The sequence below is a fragment of the Pyrgilauda ruficollis genome, unplaced genomic scaffold (assembly GCF_017590135.1).
Source record: "Pyrgilauda ruficollis isolate IOZ18807 unplaced genomic scaffold, ASM1759013v1 scaffold164, whole genome shotgun sequence".
Classification (NCBI taxonomy): domain Eukaryota; kingdom Metazoa; phylum Chordata; class Aves; order Passeriformes; family Passeridae; genus Pyrgilauda; species Pyrgilauda ruficollis.
Window position 1 is genome coordinate 86888 of NW_024515209.1, and position 20308 is coordinate 107195.

General features: G+C 41.9%; 1 protein-coding gene across 1 annotated transcript in view; it reads right to left on the reverse strand.

The window, feature by feature from the left end:
* Window positions 1-20308, reverse strand: part of VCAN (versican) — a 100058-nt gene that overhangs the window by 62718 nt on the left and 17032 nt on the right. The window contains exons 4-6 of the mRNA XM_041463343.1: window positions 13491-13665; window positions 12811-12938; window positions 3218-3511 (exon numbers count right to left, since the gene is read on the reverse strand). Of these exons, the coding sequence (XP_041319277.1) occupies window positions 3218-3511; window positions 12811-12938; window positions 13491-13665 (597 nt within the window). The remainder of the gene's footprint in view (window positions 1-3217; window positions 3512-12810; window positions 12939-13490; window positions 13666-20308) is intronic.

Genomic DNA, 20308 nt, shown 5'->3' on the forward strand with positions numbered 1-20308 from the left:
GAAAAGGAAAAAAAAAAAAAACCAGGTCTGGCAAAAGTCTTGGAAGTATGAAATGAAACACACAGATAATGTTTCAGAAACTTAGACCCATGTGGTTTTTGAAGAGTGAAAAGCACTTGTGATCAAAGGGGAGAAAGTTCCAGCGTTTTTAACAAGGCTTTTAGATTTTAAATCATGTATTATTAGTCTGGGCCACTCTTATTTTCATAAAGTCAAGACACTTCATACAATGTAATTTTGTACCCATAACACTGATGAAGTTAAAATCCTGAACTTAACTGTACTTTAAAAGTTGTCCAGGTTGGCTGCTCTACTGAAACTAGTGAATATCATTTTTAAATTGAATTTACTCCCTGTGTTTTTCATGTATTTCAATAAATATGATTCCTCTTTAAAAGCAAGCAAAATGCTCAAAATACGGATTGAGGTTTCTTCAAACCACAAATGAAAATTAACATTTTGAGACTTTCCAGCAGAGAAACTCATAATCACGGAACAGGAATGAGGAGACTGAGCAGGACGAAGAAGGAGATACCCCCTTTCTCCAATGCACAGTTTGTCTTTGTGAAGACTGGAACAGCTTGAATAAGCACAGAGGTGCTGTGGGTGTGACTGCATGTGCAGGTGAGGAGGGAGACACACCCATGAGGTGTGAGACACACCGTGAGAGCTGTGTTACACTGAGAGCCCAGGTCCTGGGCAGGACAGTTTTGTTGTCAGGCACTGTGTGATTTAAGATCTGTGCTGGGGTTGACATTGAGATCTTAATGTCAACCCCAGCACAGGCAGAGCAGGGGGACAACAGATTTTCTGGTGGACTGAAACTCTGAAACTGAGATAATGGGAAATTTAGGAAGAAACTTCCAGACAAAGGATGATTTTAAACAAAGGGATTAAATTCAAGCCTTCTGCTCTCATGAAGAGCCTTTTTTTTTTTTTTTTTTTTTTTAAATCCTCTCCCTTTTTCTGCCCCAAAGAAGGGACTGGCTCCAAGGCCCCAGTGGGAGACAGTGACTCACTCTAAAGCCACTGCACCAGGCAGCTGCTTGAGATGTGGAGGACCAAGATGCTGGGCAGGGAGTCTCATTACTCACCACTTGCATAAATCTTTTAGCAAAAGCAGTGAGGAGTCACAGCTGGTTCCTGTGAGATCCCCAGCACCTTCTGAGAGGGACAGAGAGCTTTCAGTAACTTCTGAAATTTGTGGCACCCTGAAGGAGGGTAGAGCATGACACCCCTGCATTTCCCTACACAAAGGCAGATGCATCTGACAAAACCTGAGTCCTCTAGCCAGCAGTGTTTAATTAATTCTGATATTCTGTTGTTTGTAATTAAAAGTGCTGGAGAGCTGTTCAGTCTCTACCAAATTGTTTTGGTTCTGTTTAGTCTTATTTTCTCTTGTAAAAACTTTGATAGTCCTGAACTGTCTATTCCTGGGTTGTGATGAAATATTTATTCTTTATATACCAAGGGCAAGACTTCTCAGGAAAACTCTTTATATTAAAAGCAACAACCCAATATCTACCAAGGTCACTTTTAGAACAAATGGTATGTTACCACAAACTGTGCTAACTAAAACTTCTGGAAAGAACATTGTAAAGGCACATCTTGCTTGAAAGCGGCAAAATTCACAAAAACAAACAGCAGGTTGGAATTTGTCCTAACTAAAGACTAGATTACAGGCAAAATGTTCAGTCCTTACTCCAGTCTTTTAGAGGGACTTATGAAAAACACCCTCATTAAAGTCTTTTTTATCCACAACACTTTAAATAGGTCATAAACAATTTGGAGTAGGAACAGAATAAGTGATATGAAAAAATGCTGCTCTGCAGATTAGAGCACAGACTCCTGAACTTAAGTCCTTTTTCCTGTAACCAGTTCCATTAGGACTATTTCCACATGCAAAGTTTTGGAACATCATACCCACAAACTATAAAGGAAAATTAAAACAACAAACCAACAGTGTCTGAGAACAGCCAGACCATAATGTTGCAGCAGATGTCGGGATTTGTTCTCAAAGAGTAAGATTTGCTCATAAATGGGTCTTCAGTGCCTGAGCTGGAAAGATCTGCAGCTGCAGTAAGTTCATTATCCACAAAAATGGGGACAGTACAAACTGCACATTTCAAGTAGTTCTGAGTTACAGTCACTGGACTGAGTCCAAAAAACCTAAATATTCATAATGACCAAGTTCTGAACTTTTAACTCAACACAAAGTTAATGTCAGTCATGCTATTTGTAATAAGGAACTTCCTTGGACAGAGAGGCCTGCAGGGAAATAGCTGAGCTGTCCAACCCCCCTGTGCTGAGGCTGCAAGCCTCAGGGAAGCAGAACATTCAGCTGGGATGCTGGTGAAACTTTTGGGACAACAGGAACCTATTCAAGGAGAGGTTGCACCATAACACAGCCAAGTGGCTGGCACTGAAGATAGATGAGCTTACAGGGCAATATCTGACCCCAAAAGAAGGCTGACAGGTGTGGAGAACATCTGGTTTAGATTGGTGAAGCCTACCATGTGAATGTGGCAAGTGCTTGAAGTGCCTGTGAAAATACCAGGAGGAAAACAAGCAGCAGTAAGAAAGGCAATTTAGACCACCCACTGGCCCATGAAACACTGAGTAATAAACAGAAAGAAAGTGATGAGACAACGTGCCTGGGATCCAGAGATAGCTCCCAAATTACTGGCATCTGAGAGACCTGAAAGTGGCCAGCCTTGTTCACAGCCCGTGAACAGCTTCTCTTGCTGCCATCATCAGACAGAGAATATCCACTGTTCACCTTTAGGACATTTATCACAGAACCACAGAATAGATGTGGTGGGAAAGGACCTCTGGAGATCATCTAGTCCAGCCCCCTGCCAAGGCAGAATCACCTGGAGGAGGTGACATGCCCAGGTGAGCTTTGAATGTGTGTCTTGTGTCCATTGACAAGATACAAAGATACCAAGGTGTGCTCAGGCACCAAAATACGGAGCACCCACAGCCTCACAGTCAAAACACTGCTCAGGCTGAAATCTTACCTTGAAACTCTGCCTGTCTTCACCTGCCAATGTTACTTTAAGACACTGACAATGTTAGTTTAAGACAACAATGTTTTAGTTTCTAAAAACAGCGTGCGCCACAAGAACCGACACAAAACACGCGATAAAGCACCCGCTTCTCGCGGCAAGCGTGCTGCAAACCACCACCCCAAAAAAGAAAAACAATAAATGCTTACGTTCATAGCAGTAGGCATCAAACTTGCTATCGGGGTAAGGGAAGCCTGTTTGGTTCTCATAGCGATACAGGGTTCTCACCCCAAGTAAACCCCCGCCGCACTGGGGCCGCGCCACGGAGGCCGGGTAGCGGACGCTGCCGTCCGCCAGCCACCCGTAGTCACACTGGTCAAAGCCGTTCCTCCAGGCCACGTAGAGGTTCCCCACGGAAGCCAGGACACCGCCTCGCTCCTCACACAGCTCCCTAGCTTCCTCGAAGGTGAACTTCTGGGGGGATGAGACGTGGACCACTTCATCTGCAGGAGGAAACAGAAAGGAAAAAAAAAAAAAAAAAAAGGAGCGAAGGTTGAGTAGCATGTTCCACCATCAATCAGTTCTAGAGTCCTGCAAGGTTGGGGATTTTTTCCCAGAACATGAGTGTTTTTTTCCTTAAAGAGAAAAATAATCAGATATCTGTAAACCAAATGTTCCAGGCCTGAGTTTGAAAGTTAAACTGCCACAAAGCATGAGCATTTATAAGCAAACTTTATGCCATGGCATACACTGTGGCTGGACAGTGAGTCCCTTCCTTGGTCTCTAGTAAGCCCTGAGGCTCCACTGTGACCCCGTTAGAGCAGAATTTGCAGCTCAACTGAGTTAATTAAATCCAGTCCATCACAACCATAAAGCATATCTTCTATCTCTGCAAGCCTCCTACCTGGCACTTTTAGGCATTGCTGGAATCTCGCTTCAAGCAATCAAACAACATGAAACATTCTTCACTGGCTGCTCCAGAGCAGCTTCTAATGTTGGATTTCCATCAGCCTTCCTCTTGTCCCATTTGGAAACAAAGGTGAGGAAATGCACAGGACATGTTGCATGCACAAAGCCCTCTTTGTGTGGAGAAGCTGAATTAGTCTACAATGTTGATAGCATAATTCAGCTTCCAAGGAATAACAGTTTGTAAGCAATAACCATCCAGTTGGACACTAAAACAAAGCAAACAGCACATCTAATATTTTGCTTCCAAGGTAAACCACCATTGTGCAGTTGTCTTGGTTGCCTCACTCACACAAACACTCTAAAGAAAAGTCAAGCCTCTCATGTTCATGTCCTGGGAATGAAGCAATAAACTGACCCTTTTCAAGTTTTTGCTTAGACTTCAGATGAAACCAGCCAGACCTAAAATGAGATGTACAAACCGGCAGGGCAAAATCAAAATATTTGTTGCAAGACAGCAATGCCTCCCTCAGCCACAGCAGGCCAGGACATAACAGCCACTGTTGCACGAAAACACTGCTTTTCCACGCCAGCCAATCTGTCTTACCCTTGCACAGGTCTGAAGGGAGCACAGAAAAATGCAGACAGAAACTACATCACCCCGAGCAGTTTCATTCACATCAATATTACGTTTGTTTGGGGCCTGAAAGGAATGCAAGTGTGAAAGGAGGCAAGGTGCCAGCCTTCTTTTTCCTCCTAGGTAGAGGCTCTGATTTGTTATTACAGCTGTAGCACCAATCCCATAGTGTAACTTGCTCTATGCACATTGTGTGTTGCTCCCAGCTTGGAGGTAGAGGGACAGATAAGGGAAGCAAAGAGCCATTCGTCCTCAGAATGGCTCATTCAGCTCTTCAGACCACACAGAAAATCAGCATTTTTTTCTGTTACATCCTTCTGCATCTGCCTGCCAGTTCTGCTGCCACGTCCTGCACAGAGTGATGGGTGCAGTTATCCCAAAGTCCTGTCCCAAAAGCAGCACCATGAAACAGGGGAGCAAAAAAAGGCCTCTCCAGAGCAGCCCTCTCTGCTCTGAGAACTGTTCAATGATCCTCTCACAGCAGCCATGATGTATATGAAAATTAGTAGTTAAAATGCAATTTAATTGCAATTATACAGCAGATATCATTCCAGCTAGATGAGTGAGAAAAGTGAAGAAGAACAATGAATTTGCGTGACTTCTGTTAACAAAAAAATAATTGCAGACAACCCCACAACACTTCTTATGAGATAAACTATAGAATGAGAATGGGTAAACAGTGCAAGATTACTAGGAAAGCAATTTTTCCATCAGGTGATTTGGATCACTAGCTCCAAATGGAGCTTGTACACCACATCATTAAAGTTAGTGCTATTTATTCCTCTGAGCTGTCATCTGCACTCAAGTTAAGACAGAGAAACTTAGTGAGGGGTTAAGTCTTGGTGTAAGATTTCAACATGCAGGGTTCTTCTTTAAGAGAGGTCACTTTGCAGAGAAATGACTTACCCAAGCTGCACTTTCTAGGCAGAAGTCTGCCTCAAATGTGCCTTGGAGTGTGCCTATGTCTGCAACAGTGATAATCCTGCACACTTAAAAGATGAGTGTCATGCCCCTCTCTGCACTGAATATATTCTACTGACCCCATATGGGCTTATTTTGTTCATCTGTTAAAATAAGCTGCTGTCAAAAAAACACCATCTTTGTCACAAAAAAAAAAACAAACCAAACCAACACAGTTTCAAAAAACAAAAAACAAAAAAACCACACATATTTAAGGAAAAACACATCTTAACCAAAACAATGCATTAAGTGAAATCCGAAGTATTTGACACCTAATTGGTATATTCAAGAATTTGTGACAATAACCTCACAAAGAAGGCAAAAAGGCAGCAGGGCAATCAGCAAAATTCTATCATATACCAAGTAAATGTGCATTTATTGCAGGAATGCTAGTGATAAGATAAACGGCAAAGATGTTAAAACATGTAATCTTGTAATTGCCTAGTTAGAGAGCATTTTTCTATGACTCCACAATTCTTATTTTTAAAAAATCGAGTAATGGGCAAAAGTCATATTGCAAATAGCAGCAAATTACTCTAGGAGCTATGACTCCTCAATTTGTCTCTCCAGTTTGAAAATAGATTAAAATTCTCTGTGATTAAATGTGCACTTAATGCTCTTAATAATTTTTGGGATGAAATGTGAACAACAAAGAAAGAGTTTAATAAAGGCCTTGCTTGATATATGAATCCAGAAACACTTGAAAGTTTGTTCTGCTTCTGCAAGCTTCTCAAACCGCCTTACAAAAAAAAGTTAAAATATGGGGTTTTTTCCTGGGGTTTCTTGATCTCCTTCAATTCTAACATGTGGCTGAAACATCCTGACTCCTTCAAAGAGAAAAAGGACTCAAGACTTGCACAGAATCTTCTTCTAAAAAGCAAGAAAAGTAATTCTGAAGTTAATGAAATGTATTTAATCCATGCAGTCTCTACAATTAACTCCCGTTTTTGAAAGCACAACAGCTTCCATATTTAACAGGAGGACAGATCCCACCACACTCTTACAGTGTTTTTATTAAGATGACTGGAAGCCCCTCAGTTTCCCAGCCCAAACCCTGAAAACAAGGAAATTAGAGAGGGAAAACTCATCTGCTCGACAAACAAATGACATAGCCACCAACACCAGGCAGGGCAAATTCAATTCTGTGTGTGTTAAACAGCCACATGCCCTGTTTTTATAGCTGGAGCACACTCTGTGTAACTCAGCAATACTATGCAGGTAAAGCCCAGGGCTTAGGCCAGCAGATGAAGAAAAACTGGTTCTGCAGTACCAGGGGGTGGGGTGGAGAACGTGACAGTGTTTAGGCTGCAGACAATAATGTAATGTGTGTTATTGCTGGCTCCTGTTCCAAACCAAGCCTCAGGCTGATGGAGCAGCCTCAGCGGTCACTGCACTCCAAGAATCCCCAGGATTTTCCTCTTACATGTGTTTGTTTTGCTTGGTCAAAAGAGATACCTGATGAAAGTCAGGCTTTTTCCATCTCTTTACAAAATATTGGGGCAGATAAAGAAGTCAGATTTTTCTCTTGAAGACAAAAGCTGGCTCACCTGCAATCCCTGAGGAAAAAGTTTAAGTTCTACAAGAATCAGTGCTACAAATCTTATCAGCTGAAAGTTTCATTGCTTTGATTCACTTTCTCAGGAGATGTCTGGGTGAGCTGGGCACACTGGTAGACGTGAATGTCATGAATCACACAACTTAAAAGCAAGGTGGGAAGAAGGGCAGGCTAGAACCAGGGGTCAACACACAACCTGTGTTGACTAAGGTAGCGGTGCTGGGTTGGTGTTTGGACCTAATGATCTCAAAATTCTTCTTACCCAGCCTCAGTGATTCTGTGATTCTGTAATCATTACTGTGCCATCTGAAATTTGGTGCTCACAAGCTTTATCATGTGGTCAGGCGCTCCGATTCTACAACCTTCACAGTCATCCAAAGCCAGGTGTTACAAAATGCATATTAATTATATGAAAAGTTAATCATTCCCATAGAAGGAAATGCTTTCCCCCTAAGAATTTGGGGGCTCCCTTTTTTTTTTTTTTTTTTTTTTTTTTTTCTTTTTTTTTTAGCATAATGTGCCTGTGGTGAACTCCAGACCTATTCATTTGTTTCTGAGAGTTGGAACCACCAAGTTAATCAAGCAGAGATGTCCTCTGGGAGTGTTAGAGCTCCTGGGTTCTGTGACTACAGCTGCAGATCAGGGTAGCTTGGGTCAGAGACAAAAGCTGGATAAGAGTGGCAAAATGCCTTTTTTTCTGATGCTATAAAGAGCATTCCAAGGGCATTTTCTCACCTGCACCTGTAACCTGTGGTTACTGCTCCTCACCTGGACGCAGCCAGCTGGTCAAAACCCACGCAGTCATGAGGCACTGCCATCACAACTTTCAGAAATGTGGAATCTCTTCAAAACTTCATTCCTAGGACATGGTCAAGTGTACAAAGAAGCAGGAGTATCATGACCACTTTGAGGACTAAAACATTTACGCTTGTGCCTTCAGGACCAAGAACATCCTCATCTCCTTCCTCTCTTTCTGTGCTGCTCAGGGCTGGTTCTCTGACACACAAGGGTAATAAAGAGGTGTCCTTAACAAAGTCACTAATTACCAAAACCACTCTGCAGGGCTGGAAAACCACAAGCATCTAAGCAGCTTGGTTCAACTTTAAAGCAGAAGGCTGGACAAGATGAAGAAGTCATTTTCTCTTGCACGTCAGAACAAGTCAGTTGATTCCTTCTGATGCACAGCAGCAATGATTTAACTAAACTTTCCTGAATGTCTTGAGTCTATTCTGTGCAGACCCCTTGGCTGAACAGGAATCCTCTTGAGAACTTAACCCTGCATGACATCACACAATCCAAGGCTGGATAAGTGTCCAGTTTAATGGAAAGGCTCATAATTCTGCCACAGGCCCTGAACTAGAGAAAAAAAACATTATTTTCTCTGTGTCCTAGCTGTGAAACCTAATCTAGTTGCTCCAGAATCAGAATAGACCCTAGAGAAGATCTTTAGCTGCCCAAAACACAGAAGAAACTTCTCACCTGAGGCCACAATTTAGACTAAGACTCCTTCAATTATGACTATCATTCTCACAGAAATTTCCATGACAACAGCAAAACCGCATGAGAGTAGGTGGAAAATATTCCAAGGACATCTGGTTTTGGTTTTTATCCTTCTTCCCTGCGCTCACTGTGGGGGGGAGGTGGTTCATGGAAGGAGGGCTGTACAATCTTCCCCACAGACACCCCAAAAATAACTCTGCTAGCGTGAGGGCCCCATCTGCACATGAGGGGGGCTTGTCAGGCATACATGGGCTCCGATGGGTTCTGGCCAGGAGACAATCCTGTTGGGGTGGTTTGTGCTTTGGCTCAGCACAAACTCACTCCACCACTGGGCTTTGGTGGTGGCTCTATCTCCACCTCTGACACCACAGCGCTGCCAAAGCAACCACACGCTGCTGGTCTGAAGAATTCAAACTCTTCCTCACCCACCACCCATCTCCATCCAAGGGATTACACCACAGGAGACACCCCTTCGGCTGGTGCTGTTAAGGGATCCTCACCCAAACCTTTGCAGCTCAGTCACTTTAAAGTCTTTACTCATAAACTGCTTCCTGCAGCTAAAAGTACCCAAATGTTTCTGTTAGTGCTTGGTACACTGAAATAAGTGATGAAATATGAGGAATGTAAAACAGTTTGTAATAAAACACCATGCCTAGTACCTTTTTAATGATACTTTGACTCCAGGTTCTCATTTTTATCTCCAGGAGCTCAGAAATTTTCAATCCTTCCCACAGTTATTCTTCTGACTATTGCAGCACAACTCATACTATTTAAATTAGAATTGTGCAGTCTTTAATCTTTCTGGCTTTCCTCAGAACAAGGAAATGGCAAGAGTTAGCCTAGATAACTGGTTTCAATTTAAGCTAATAGTTTGTGATTTAAGGAGAAATCCATGTCTCTGGCTAACTTCCTGATTCCACACAGCCAAAAAGGAATAAAATCGAGATGGAGTTGCTCCTACAAATCCTCAGTGCAAATACCCAAATTAGTACTGCAAATTCAATGCACATTTATTTTAAAATGTATTGCAAGAATTCCCACCACCATTTATGGCCTTCTGGGGTAACACACCAACAGCAGCCAACAGACCAATAAGTGTTCAATGACTTCCATGGTGACACCCTCATTATAGCCCAAATTTTGACATCATTAATCAGGCTTGTGCCATGAATAGTCATTCCACTGACACAGACCCTCCAAATAAGGACCTCTTTAGTGCAAGCAAGTCTAATAGATTTGGCATTGAAGCAGGGCAGGGTACACAGATATGAGCTTTAAAATTCACATGGAAAAAGCTGTATTTAAGCACACCCTAAGTGCCATGGATTCATTTTGCTATAAATTAAGCTAAAGATCACACCTTGCAGGATCAACCTTTGCTGAACAGGGCCATCAGAAATCTGGCACAATTTTAGCTCTTAACCTGTAAGTTCTCTACCAACACAGCAATCTAGTTTAGTTCAACTTTCCAATAACCCCACTGACATTCTAAATTTCCATCTTCTGTGGGTGAATTGCTCTGAAGTATAAACTCACAGATGCTGTGTATCTTCTAACAAGCTCCTCCTCACTCGAAATTAACCTCTGTCCTGACAGAAACTGCTCCTGTTACACAGACAAAGCCACCTTGGCTCCTCAGCCCCACCTGGAAAAGGGAGTCTGGCTCAGAGGCTCAAGTTTCTGTGAAGGCACTGAGGAATGGTTTATCCTGCACTACACTGGGATGTGGCATGGTCTCTTTTCCTCAGCATGTGCAGAGTAATCATCAAAACAGAGTAATTTAACTCATCCAAACAGAGTGATTTAACTCCTCTGCATGTCAGCAGAACCCACCTACACTGTTTCTATGCCCTACACCTATAAACTCCTCCTGGAGGTCGTAGAAGTTGTTGTCACACTCCTGATCATTTAAAAACTTCTGAGAGAATGAGAAAATAATAAAATCTCTCTCACAGACACACAAAAACCAACAAACAAGAAACCAACCAACCAAAAATACCCAAACCGAAATAAAACAAACAAAACAAACAAAAGGCCCATAGAAGGAAATGCAATTAAAAAAAAAAACCCAAAAAACAAAAACCAAACCAACAAAACAAAAAAAACAAAAACCAAAACCCAAAAAAAAAAACTCCAAAAAAACCTCTGGAAAGCAAAAACATAGCCAAGTAAAAAACTTTCCAATGCCTTTTCATTTTAGTTCCTCTTTAATAGTTTTGTTTGAGGAGAAGAAACGCTATCTCACACTAAGAATTTGGGAGACCAAAAATACCCAAACCGAAATAAAACAAACAAAACAAACAAAAGGAACCCAAACCAAACAAACAAAAAAACCCCCAAAAACAACAAAAGGGAAAAGTTGGGGAGTGTCTTTGGCTAGCTATTATAATAATCTGACATTAAACTTGTTCAATATAATGAATGCAATATAATGAACCAAATCTCTACAATATTGTGCTCTAGTTTATATATTTGTTAAAATCTGGATGTTTTCATATACAAGAAGATCATGTCACCACAGTCCAGCTGACAGGCCACAACAGTGAGACAGAAGTGTAGATGCATCCCAAGAGGGAAACCAGGTCATAAATCTTGGCAAATTACATTTTAAAACAAAGAACCAATTAATGTCCATGAGAAATTGAGGACCTGTGCATTTTCATCCATGAGGACTGCAAAGTCACTGCAGCTTCTTTGAACCACACACCAGTCTCGTTCCAGGTTGTTCCAAGCAGAGACCATCAGACTCAGTGAAAAATGCTTCAGTTTTGACCTAAGCTCTGTTTTTGAAAGTTTAGTGATAAATTTTGACCCTGAGAAACTGCTGGCTCACATGCACCCAGGACAATCTGCTCTGTATTAGTTACACTTCTCTGTTCTTGAACAGGGAAAAGAGCAAGAGATTGTTCTTCACCCAGGAATGATACATTTTGTTTTTGACTAAACCTTCTTTTTTAGGCTAGGAAAGACACAAACTGAAATAAAAAGCATTGATTTAGAGGAGATTCAGAATCCAATCCCATCAAGTACTGATGGAGGATCAAATGTCATCAGTTGTAGACGTTCACAGGTGCTGCTCACTGACAGATGTAAATGGGACATAACTAAAATTAAGACAATGAAATGCACTACGAAAATTCTGTCACTTAATTTTCAAGTTCAAGTTACAAATTCTCAAGCATATATATTTTCTGAAGGCTTTGCAACAACCTGTGTTGCTTGTATTGCATAAATCTCCAAGGTGTCTAGGACAGATTTTCAGCTACTAGAAATAAAACACTTACTGATTTCAATAACTAAAATCTCTGTAAGTCACCAGCAGGAGAAAAATTTGCATGACCTAATCTAAAACAGATTAGAAACAAACACTGAGCGCCTGCATTTTGCAATTACTTTTAAAAAATATATGTACACCTACAAAGGGAGGCTTGCTCAGAGCCAAGGCTAATTTATTGTTCTGCTTGCTGACTTTAAGAGCACTAAATTAAATGTGTAACAGCCAAGGACCATCCCTGAGGATGTTTAGTTAGGAATTATCAGGGGATTTTTCAGAAAAGAACTGTGGAACTGGCACGGAATAAAAAACTGTCAAACAGACAGCATTGTGACACACTCAGGCCACTGTAGTAAGTGGAAAATAGACTTTAGTCCTGGTTGCAAAGTATCTCTGTAATAATTTTACTAAACTAGGCCCAGAAACTACAAAGTTTTTTGTGATTTGTTTCTATCTGAATCTGAGATGACCCATTATTAAAAAGATACTATTAAACATAGATGGCAATTCAAGAGCTGTCTAATTTTATGCCATGGACACATAAAAAGACTTAATTACATACTTTATGAACTGTAATACAGTTAGCACATATACTACATCTATCTTTGTATATACTTATATGTAGCATACATAGTTTCTCAAACATTAAATACATTTCTTTGAAAATACTTTTATATAACTTTCAAAAAATAAGACTGCTATTGACTTGCTACAACAGCAACTTCTGTGAGATCTACTGCACCAACTATAGGCAGCTTGAACCCTCTCTGTGGACTCCACACTGGCCTTTAATTAGGACCTACAAGACTACAAAATGTAGGTTCCCTCCATTTGGCAATTCCCTTCAGATCCAGAGCAGCCAAAACCTATTTTAAATGGAATTTTCTCCCTCTCTGCTCTTCCACATCAGGCTCCCCAGTCACTTTTTAAGCCTTGCAGTGCACTTCCAGGCTTTGCAGACCCATCTCACCTTCCATGTGCTCCACGTAGCAGTAAACATCGTAAGTCTCGTTAGGGAAGCGGCGCCCGTATGTCCTGACTCCTTTCTTTCCCATCTTATCTCCAAAGCAGCCAACTCTTGGATGTCTGATTGGATACCTGGAAATGCAGAAAATTTATCATTATGACTCTTAGGATTTCATCTTGTATATTTTTCAAATACTGTACGACTTTAGGGTATAACTTTAAAGTCCAAATAGAGTGTTAGTTCCTGTGAGGGTTCTTCACATTTGGGTCAGACAACACAATCCCTCTGGGCCTGAAACTCCAGGGCACCCTACAGCCACAGGCCCTGAAAGTATAAACAGAAGTGAACTGGGGGGAGCAAACTGGGGGGAAATGACTTCATTACCTGAAGCTGGAACTGGAGGATTAACCCCTGAAATGTAAATGGACTGAACTTATAATTGTGGGAAAAGTTCATGACCATTGTCCACCTTGGGTGCACCCTCTGGGAGGCTCCTGACTGCCCAAGCTGCACCTATTGAAGGCCTTTAATAAATGCCCCCTTTATTCTATTAATCTTATCCAGCCTTTGTTCCAGGCAGCCACTCCAAGGCATCAATTATGTCAAAACAACAGTTTAGGTCTGCACAGGCCAGGCACACAAATATCGGGTAAAAAGGTGAAGGGGCATTTTAAAAGCCTCACCTGACAGTCTGGTCAGACACCCATCCAGCATCACACTGCTCAAAGCCATCCTCGTAGGCTGCTTTCAGCTGCTCTGGGCTGGCCATGACGGCGCCGTTGTCCCGGCAGGTCTGGTGAGCCTGTGTGAAATTCAGGGTGTACCTGCTTGTGGCAGCCCGGTAGTGAAACACAACACCTGGAAGGCAAAAAAAAAAAAACAAAAACCCATCAGTGGCACATTTTGGGTTGTTTCTGAAGCCATGACCACTCTATAACCCAAAAACCCCATCAGTGGCGCATTTTGGGTTGTTTCTGCAGCCATCACCACTCCAAAACCCAAAAATCCCCTGGCACTGGTACTTTTTGGGTTGTTTCTGAAGCCATCACCACCCTATAACCCAAAAACCCCATCAGTGGCGCATTTTGGGTTGTTTCTGCAGCCATCACCACTCCAAAACCCAAAAATCCCCTGGCACTGGTACTTTTTGGGTTGTTTCTGAAGCCATCACCACCCTATAACCCAAAAACCCCATCAGTAGCACATTTTAGGTTGTTCTGCAGCCATCACCACTCTGAAACCCAAAAATCCCCTGGCATTGGCACTTTTTGGGTTGTTTCCACAACCATCACCACTCTGTAACCCAAAAACCCCTGTTAGTGGCACCTTTTGTGTAGTTTCTGAAGCCACCACCACTCTATAACCCAAAAACCCCATCAGTGGCACATTTTAGATTGTTTCCGCAGCCATCACCACTCTGTAACCCAAAATCCCCAGTTAGTGGCACATTTTGGGTTGTTTCTGCAGCCATCACCACTCCAAACCCAAAAAATCCCCAGTTAGTGGCACATTTTGGGTTGTTTCTGCAGCCATCACCACTTCAAAACCCAAAAATCCCCTGGCACTGGCACTTTTTGGGTTGATTCTGCAGCCATCACCTCACCTAGGTGTTGTCACAATGCTGAAAACAGGTGGGCAGAATGAAAAATAGTACAAAAAGTTGAGATATTACGGTATAAATTATGTTCCCCCTCTAGTGGCTGCTACCAGCAATGACAAAATACCCCCAAAAATCTTTTTTTGAAGCAGATTTTCTAAGCAGTGATGGGCCTGGTGTCTCTTTCTACACATCAAAGATCACTACAAATATATAATTTATCACTATATGATTTTGGTCAATTTTCCATAGCCATATTTTCTTGCACACTCCACAAAAAGTACAAACAAAACAAAGCATGATTTTCTTTGGGATTTTTCCGGTTCTGAAAAGGACCTTGACAATTTCAGCAGCTTCTGGAGCATGTCAGACCTTTGGAGAGGGATGCCTGGTGTGACAATGGTTTTGTTTAAAGCAGGATCTGTCTGGAAGCCACATTTTGTTTTCTACACACACACAATTCCCACTGAATCTGACAACAGCTAGAACAAACCATAAAGGGCACTGAAGTGGCATCCCACCTTACAAAATCATTTCCCCTTATTGCCACTGTCTTTTACAAAGGCATGCCCCTTGCAATACCTAATTGCACTCTAAAATCCTCAGAAGCGTTTCAACACCATAAAATGTGCAGAGAATGGAAACAAAACAAAACAAAACAAGCCCCAAAACCATTAAATGTTCCTTTTCTCTGATGGTTTTACTGGAGTACTTCATGATGAGGAAACAGCATACTGTAATATAGTTTGGGAAAATAGTAATATTGTAGCAATAAGTAATTTTACAAGTCTTTGCTATTAGAGCATTGTTGAAAGATAAAGAAAATCTGCTAGCTCACAAGCAAATAGAAATACAGGTCACTTAGCAAATTGTTGATGCAAGAATTTCCAGTGTATTTAGAAATCTTTTTCTCATGAAGACAAAGCCTTGCCAGTCATTAAAAATCTCCATATGGCCATTTTCCTTCTTGTCATGATTCACTAAGAAATTAATACAGAAAATATTATCTGAAAACTACTCAGCCATCAGACATCCTTTTTTTTTTTTTTTTTTTTAGCAAAGCCACTCGCAGAGAAACAGGAAATAAAAGTGGAAAGGCTGGGAATCCCCATATTTCATCATTTAATAGGGAGTCACACACCAGCTGCAGCCACTAACTGGAAGCTTGCAGACCACCAGCATCCCCATAAAATGCCTTTCAGAGCTGACAAAACCTATCACAAACAGCTTCTTCCAAGCAACAGGGTAATTTCAGCTCCAAATGGATCCAAGTGTTGTTTGGCAACAGTGACAAGTGAAGAATACACCCCGGGAAATTATGTCTGTGTTTGTATCATTACATTAAACTTTCCAGGTGCCTGAAATTCAGTCATTAAGGGTGTTAAATTGTTAGGTTATTTCACTGCATTATTTGGCTCAGGCCCCACAACACCGTTCCAAACAATTTCTGGGCAGATTTCAAGAACAAGCAGAGAACAGGGACAGCTTCCAAAGGGCATCTTCATCCTGTGCTGGGAGCCAAAGGAGTGCTTTGTGGGGATGGGGGACACCCTGTTCCCCACAGCCTCACACCCCAGCACACAGAGTTAGCCAACATCAGCATTTAAACCTTAAAATCACAAAAAAATATTATCTGAAGATTTATATATATATATATTTTTAGCATGCGGTATGCATAAAAATATTGATTTTAATATATTTGGAATTTAGCAGCAGTGGTTGAAACTGTGAGCAGAACACCTGCTGGTATAAATGAGGATTGCTCTATTATTAGTACAGTAGTAAATAAAGACAGGATTTCAGGAGGCCTGCTTGGTGTTCTGGATCTGAAATTTAAAAATGGGCAACTTTTACAGAGCACCCAACAGAAGCAGATAAAATATTTACCCTATTTCACAACTGTGAACCCATAATAAGAGTCACAACCTGTGCATCTGGCTAGTCTATTTGTTGTTTTTTAACATATACAAACATTTTAAAACTTTCTTTCTTATAACATTGGCATTTCTGCAATAAAGCATATTTGATGCTGAGTCATAAATGTCCAATTACATGAAGCAATTTGTTAATTCAGTTTGTTGCTTTAATCCTAATTAAAATGTATTTTGTGTGAATTTGGAATAATTGTCTTTTTTATAATTGTTTTTCAAAATTGCTTAAGTGACAGTATAAGACTTCAAACTCGGCACAGGAGTTTCTGTTTCTCAGTGCAGCCACCAACAGGTTTGCTACCTTAGAGGGGATGGCAACATATATCCTAAAGCTGTATATTTTTTTTTTAAGCTTCCTGCTGCTTAAACATATGAGTTCATTTTCCACAACGAGCTACTTCACCTCTCATTCCTTCCTTTTTTTTTCCATGTTGGAAGCACCACTGCCCTTCCTACCCTGACAGAGCCGGCGTGACACCTGAACAAGGCAGGACCAAAGAGTTAAAATCCCAGCCAATTTAAAGTGGATTTCGCCGAGGCAAAGAAGAGCCTTTGGTCATTTGTAAATCCTGGAAAGGAACTCGGGGAATGCTTTGTTCTCCTCGCCCTGATCCACAAGGTAAACTTCACCTATTCTCAGAGCTGGAGGCTCCTCCATTTCCAGCGAGGAGCTGATGGACATGAAAGAGCCTCCGAGATGAATGGGAAGGAGGACTCACTATGCATAAGCCTGTGCAACAGCTGCAATAATTAGAAGACCCCTGGGGCTAAGAAGATTAAAGTGCAGGACTTTCATTGTTTCAGTTAGACAGAGAGAGGGGGGAAACCCATTGTCCCGGTCTTTGCACTTTAAAACATTTGTAAAGGATTTTTTTCCCCCCCTTTGTCTATTTCCTCCCCGAAAGAAAAGGCAAGAAAGGAGTTGTCCTTGGAACAAATAAAGCAACTGGAAAACAGACTACAGCGGTATAATGTTGTCACTGAACATCTGGCAAACAAAGTCAGTGTAATTACAGGAAGGAGTAGCAGCAAGAAAGAGCACTCACAGGAAAGCAATTTGTAGCATCTAAAATTCACTTCTGTCAGAGCAAGGGTGAACGTCTTTTCTCGTTTATCTCATGTCTGAGACCAGAAAATAAAAATGTGAAGCATTTAATCTTTAACAGACAAGGGTTTTCCATGGGTAAGAGCCCGGTTCCGTGGTTACACCCCTTTGGGTTGCAGCTTTATTGTGTATCATGCATCAGAACCCTGTGGAACTGCAGGGGAAGCTAGTTTATTAGCTTCTGGTATGGCTAATAAATTATAGTTCACTTTCACTAGTGAGCTCACGCTGCTGCCTCATGCAGGGTTGGATGTGGCAGCAAAAACCCTGAACCTAAGAAGCTGCCTCACACAGCAAATACCTAAAGGGAAAAGATTGTGATGGCAGCGCTTGTTATCCTGTTAATTTTTGTCTTCAGACCTTGGACACTGTGTTGCAGACCCCTGAAATAACCCCCAGCGCAGCGCCAGAGCTACCACACAGTTCAGATCACAGCTCACATCCTCCCTGGGCTTAATGCAGAAGGCAATTTACGTTACAAATACACCCCAAAAACACGGGTTACAGGGCTGAGCGCTGTATGAAAGGAGGGAATAGGGCAGCATTTTCAGTCCTCTGCATGAACAATTCGTTTGTGCGACTCTCTCTAGACTTTGCACTCATCTTCTGACGCCTGTCTTGGGCTTTGGCAACCTGAGAAGCAGAGGCTCGCCTTGCCAAACGCCTCAGGGAGCTCACGGTGGAGAGGGAAAGTGCCTTCCCCCTGCCCTGCCAGGGCTCTCCAGGGACAGGCACCAGGATGTTTGTGCCCATCCCCACAGCACACAGGTGGAGGGGCACAGGGACCCTCCAACAGCTCCAGATAATGAGAGAAAGGATCAGTGTCGAACTTCGCTGTGGTTTTAGCCTTTATTTCTCTCCCACCACAGCTCCTGCATCCAGAGCCACCCCAGCCTGTCCAACCAGAGGCTGCCATGCTCCCAAACTCTACAAGAGAAACACAGCAGCTTGGCCAGAACATTTCCTTCCCTCTTCCTGGCACGCCTTGCATGTAGATCCTGGGTCTTTACCACTCAGAAATAAATTTTCCTTTGCCATCCTTTGATGGCCCATACCGACTGTGTTTTTCCCTTGTCAGGAAGATTCCTCGGGATCCATTAGGCAGGAGAATAAAAAACCAGCTGGAAAATGCAGCAGCCCATGATAATTTACACGGAAGTTCAACATCAAGAGGTGGTAAGGTTTCAAGACAGGTAAGTCTGAAAGATTAGGTAAAAGCACCTCTTCAAATGCCTACTTAAGAGATAAAGAAGGGGATTTCTGCTGCAGAGAGAATAGATCAATTAGGTTGTCAGCACACAATCTCTCAGTGGCAGGGTTCCCACATCAGAAACAACTTTCATTTATTATCATTATAATGCTTGCAGGAAAGACAAGTTTGCATAAAAATGAAAATGTGAATTACCATCTACTGCTGCCTCCCTAATTCTTGTTTCTTTCCATTAAAAAGATCAGTATCTTAAGCCTGGGATTGTCTTTACAGGCTTTAAAAAGAAAATACACCAAAAAAAAATTGGGGGGGGGGGGGGAAGAAGTCTTTCAGATTTGCAGTAGAATCAAACAGAAACTGAGAGAAAATGAGGCCCATGAAAAGAGTGAATTCCCAAAATATCAGTTAGAAAAGAATAAAGTGTTCTCACTTTTGGCAGAAAAATATTCACTGAGGAGCTATAACAAAAGAGTAAGTAAACTAGAAGGATCCCATTTGCCACTTTGATCCCTTTAAATCCAATCATCTCCAAGGAGGGGAACAAAAAATCAGCTCAAACGAGTGGTTTGTTCTGACTTCTTAATATCGAATACGTTGAGTGATACATGTTCCTCTTAATTGCCCAGTATCATAGCACCACACAAAACAAGTATTTCACTGAATATTCAGAAATTTCCCAGAATGAAAAGTACTGTGTCATTTCATTTCTAGGTCAGATTTTTACAAGGTAGCTCAAAGGTATTTTATAAAAGTGGGCTTCATTACAACTAGAAAGAAGGAATAAATGTGGACACAGAGAGGTGCAGCAATACTTTTTTTAAAATCCTTCCTGGAATTCAACTCACCCAGGGTAGCTTTGCCTAAAGGTTACAAGTTGAGTCTAAAAGAGTAATCTATAAATCTCCCTAACTGGTGACCAGGGATATTTAATGCAGAGAGCTTACCTCACCCAGGAATATCCAAAACTTGAGAAGCCAAGGACTCCCAGTGTGAGGCAGTTTGAATTGTGGGCTTACTAACAGCAAGAAAGGTTAGAAGAAAAGCAAAAAACACTGCAGAGAGATGAAATTACAGAATCTTACAAAGGAAGAGTTGCTCCTGAGACAAAGGGAAAAATTTGGAGGAATGTGCACAGCAGGCAGAGAAGAAAACACGTGGAAGTGAAAATGAGTATGAATGACTTGTTCTGCATATCCAGGACTGGACTTGGATGATCCTAGTGGGTCCCTTCCAACTCCAAATATTCTAAGATTCTTCATTCCTCTCCTTGTGAGAAACTGAAGCACCTAACACTGCCATGCTGTTAGATCCATTTTGAACACAAAATATCCCTGTCTGGGAAGTCAGTGTAATTATAGCAGCAACCAGGGTGTCAGGAAAGCATTCTCCATGATTAATAACAGGAAAGGGGGTATCCAGTGTGAGGAAAGTGCCCTTCCAGTGATCCTGCAGAGCTGCCTGCCCCAAGGGCAGCCCTTCAGGCCGGAATAATGAGTAAGGCAGGCACCTGGCTGCCACAAACTTCCTTTGTGGGCTAAAATTGTTTCCCTCCTCCCTCTTACACCCTCACCAAGTGCAAAACGCAAAACAGTAACCCTGATCTCAGGGGTGAAGTGCGGAGAGCACCCGGCCCCTGTGGATGGGTGCTCTCTGCTGGG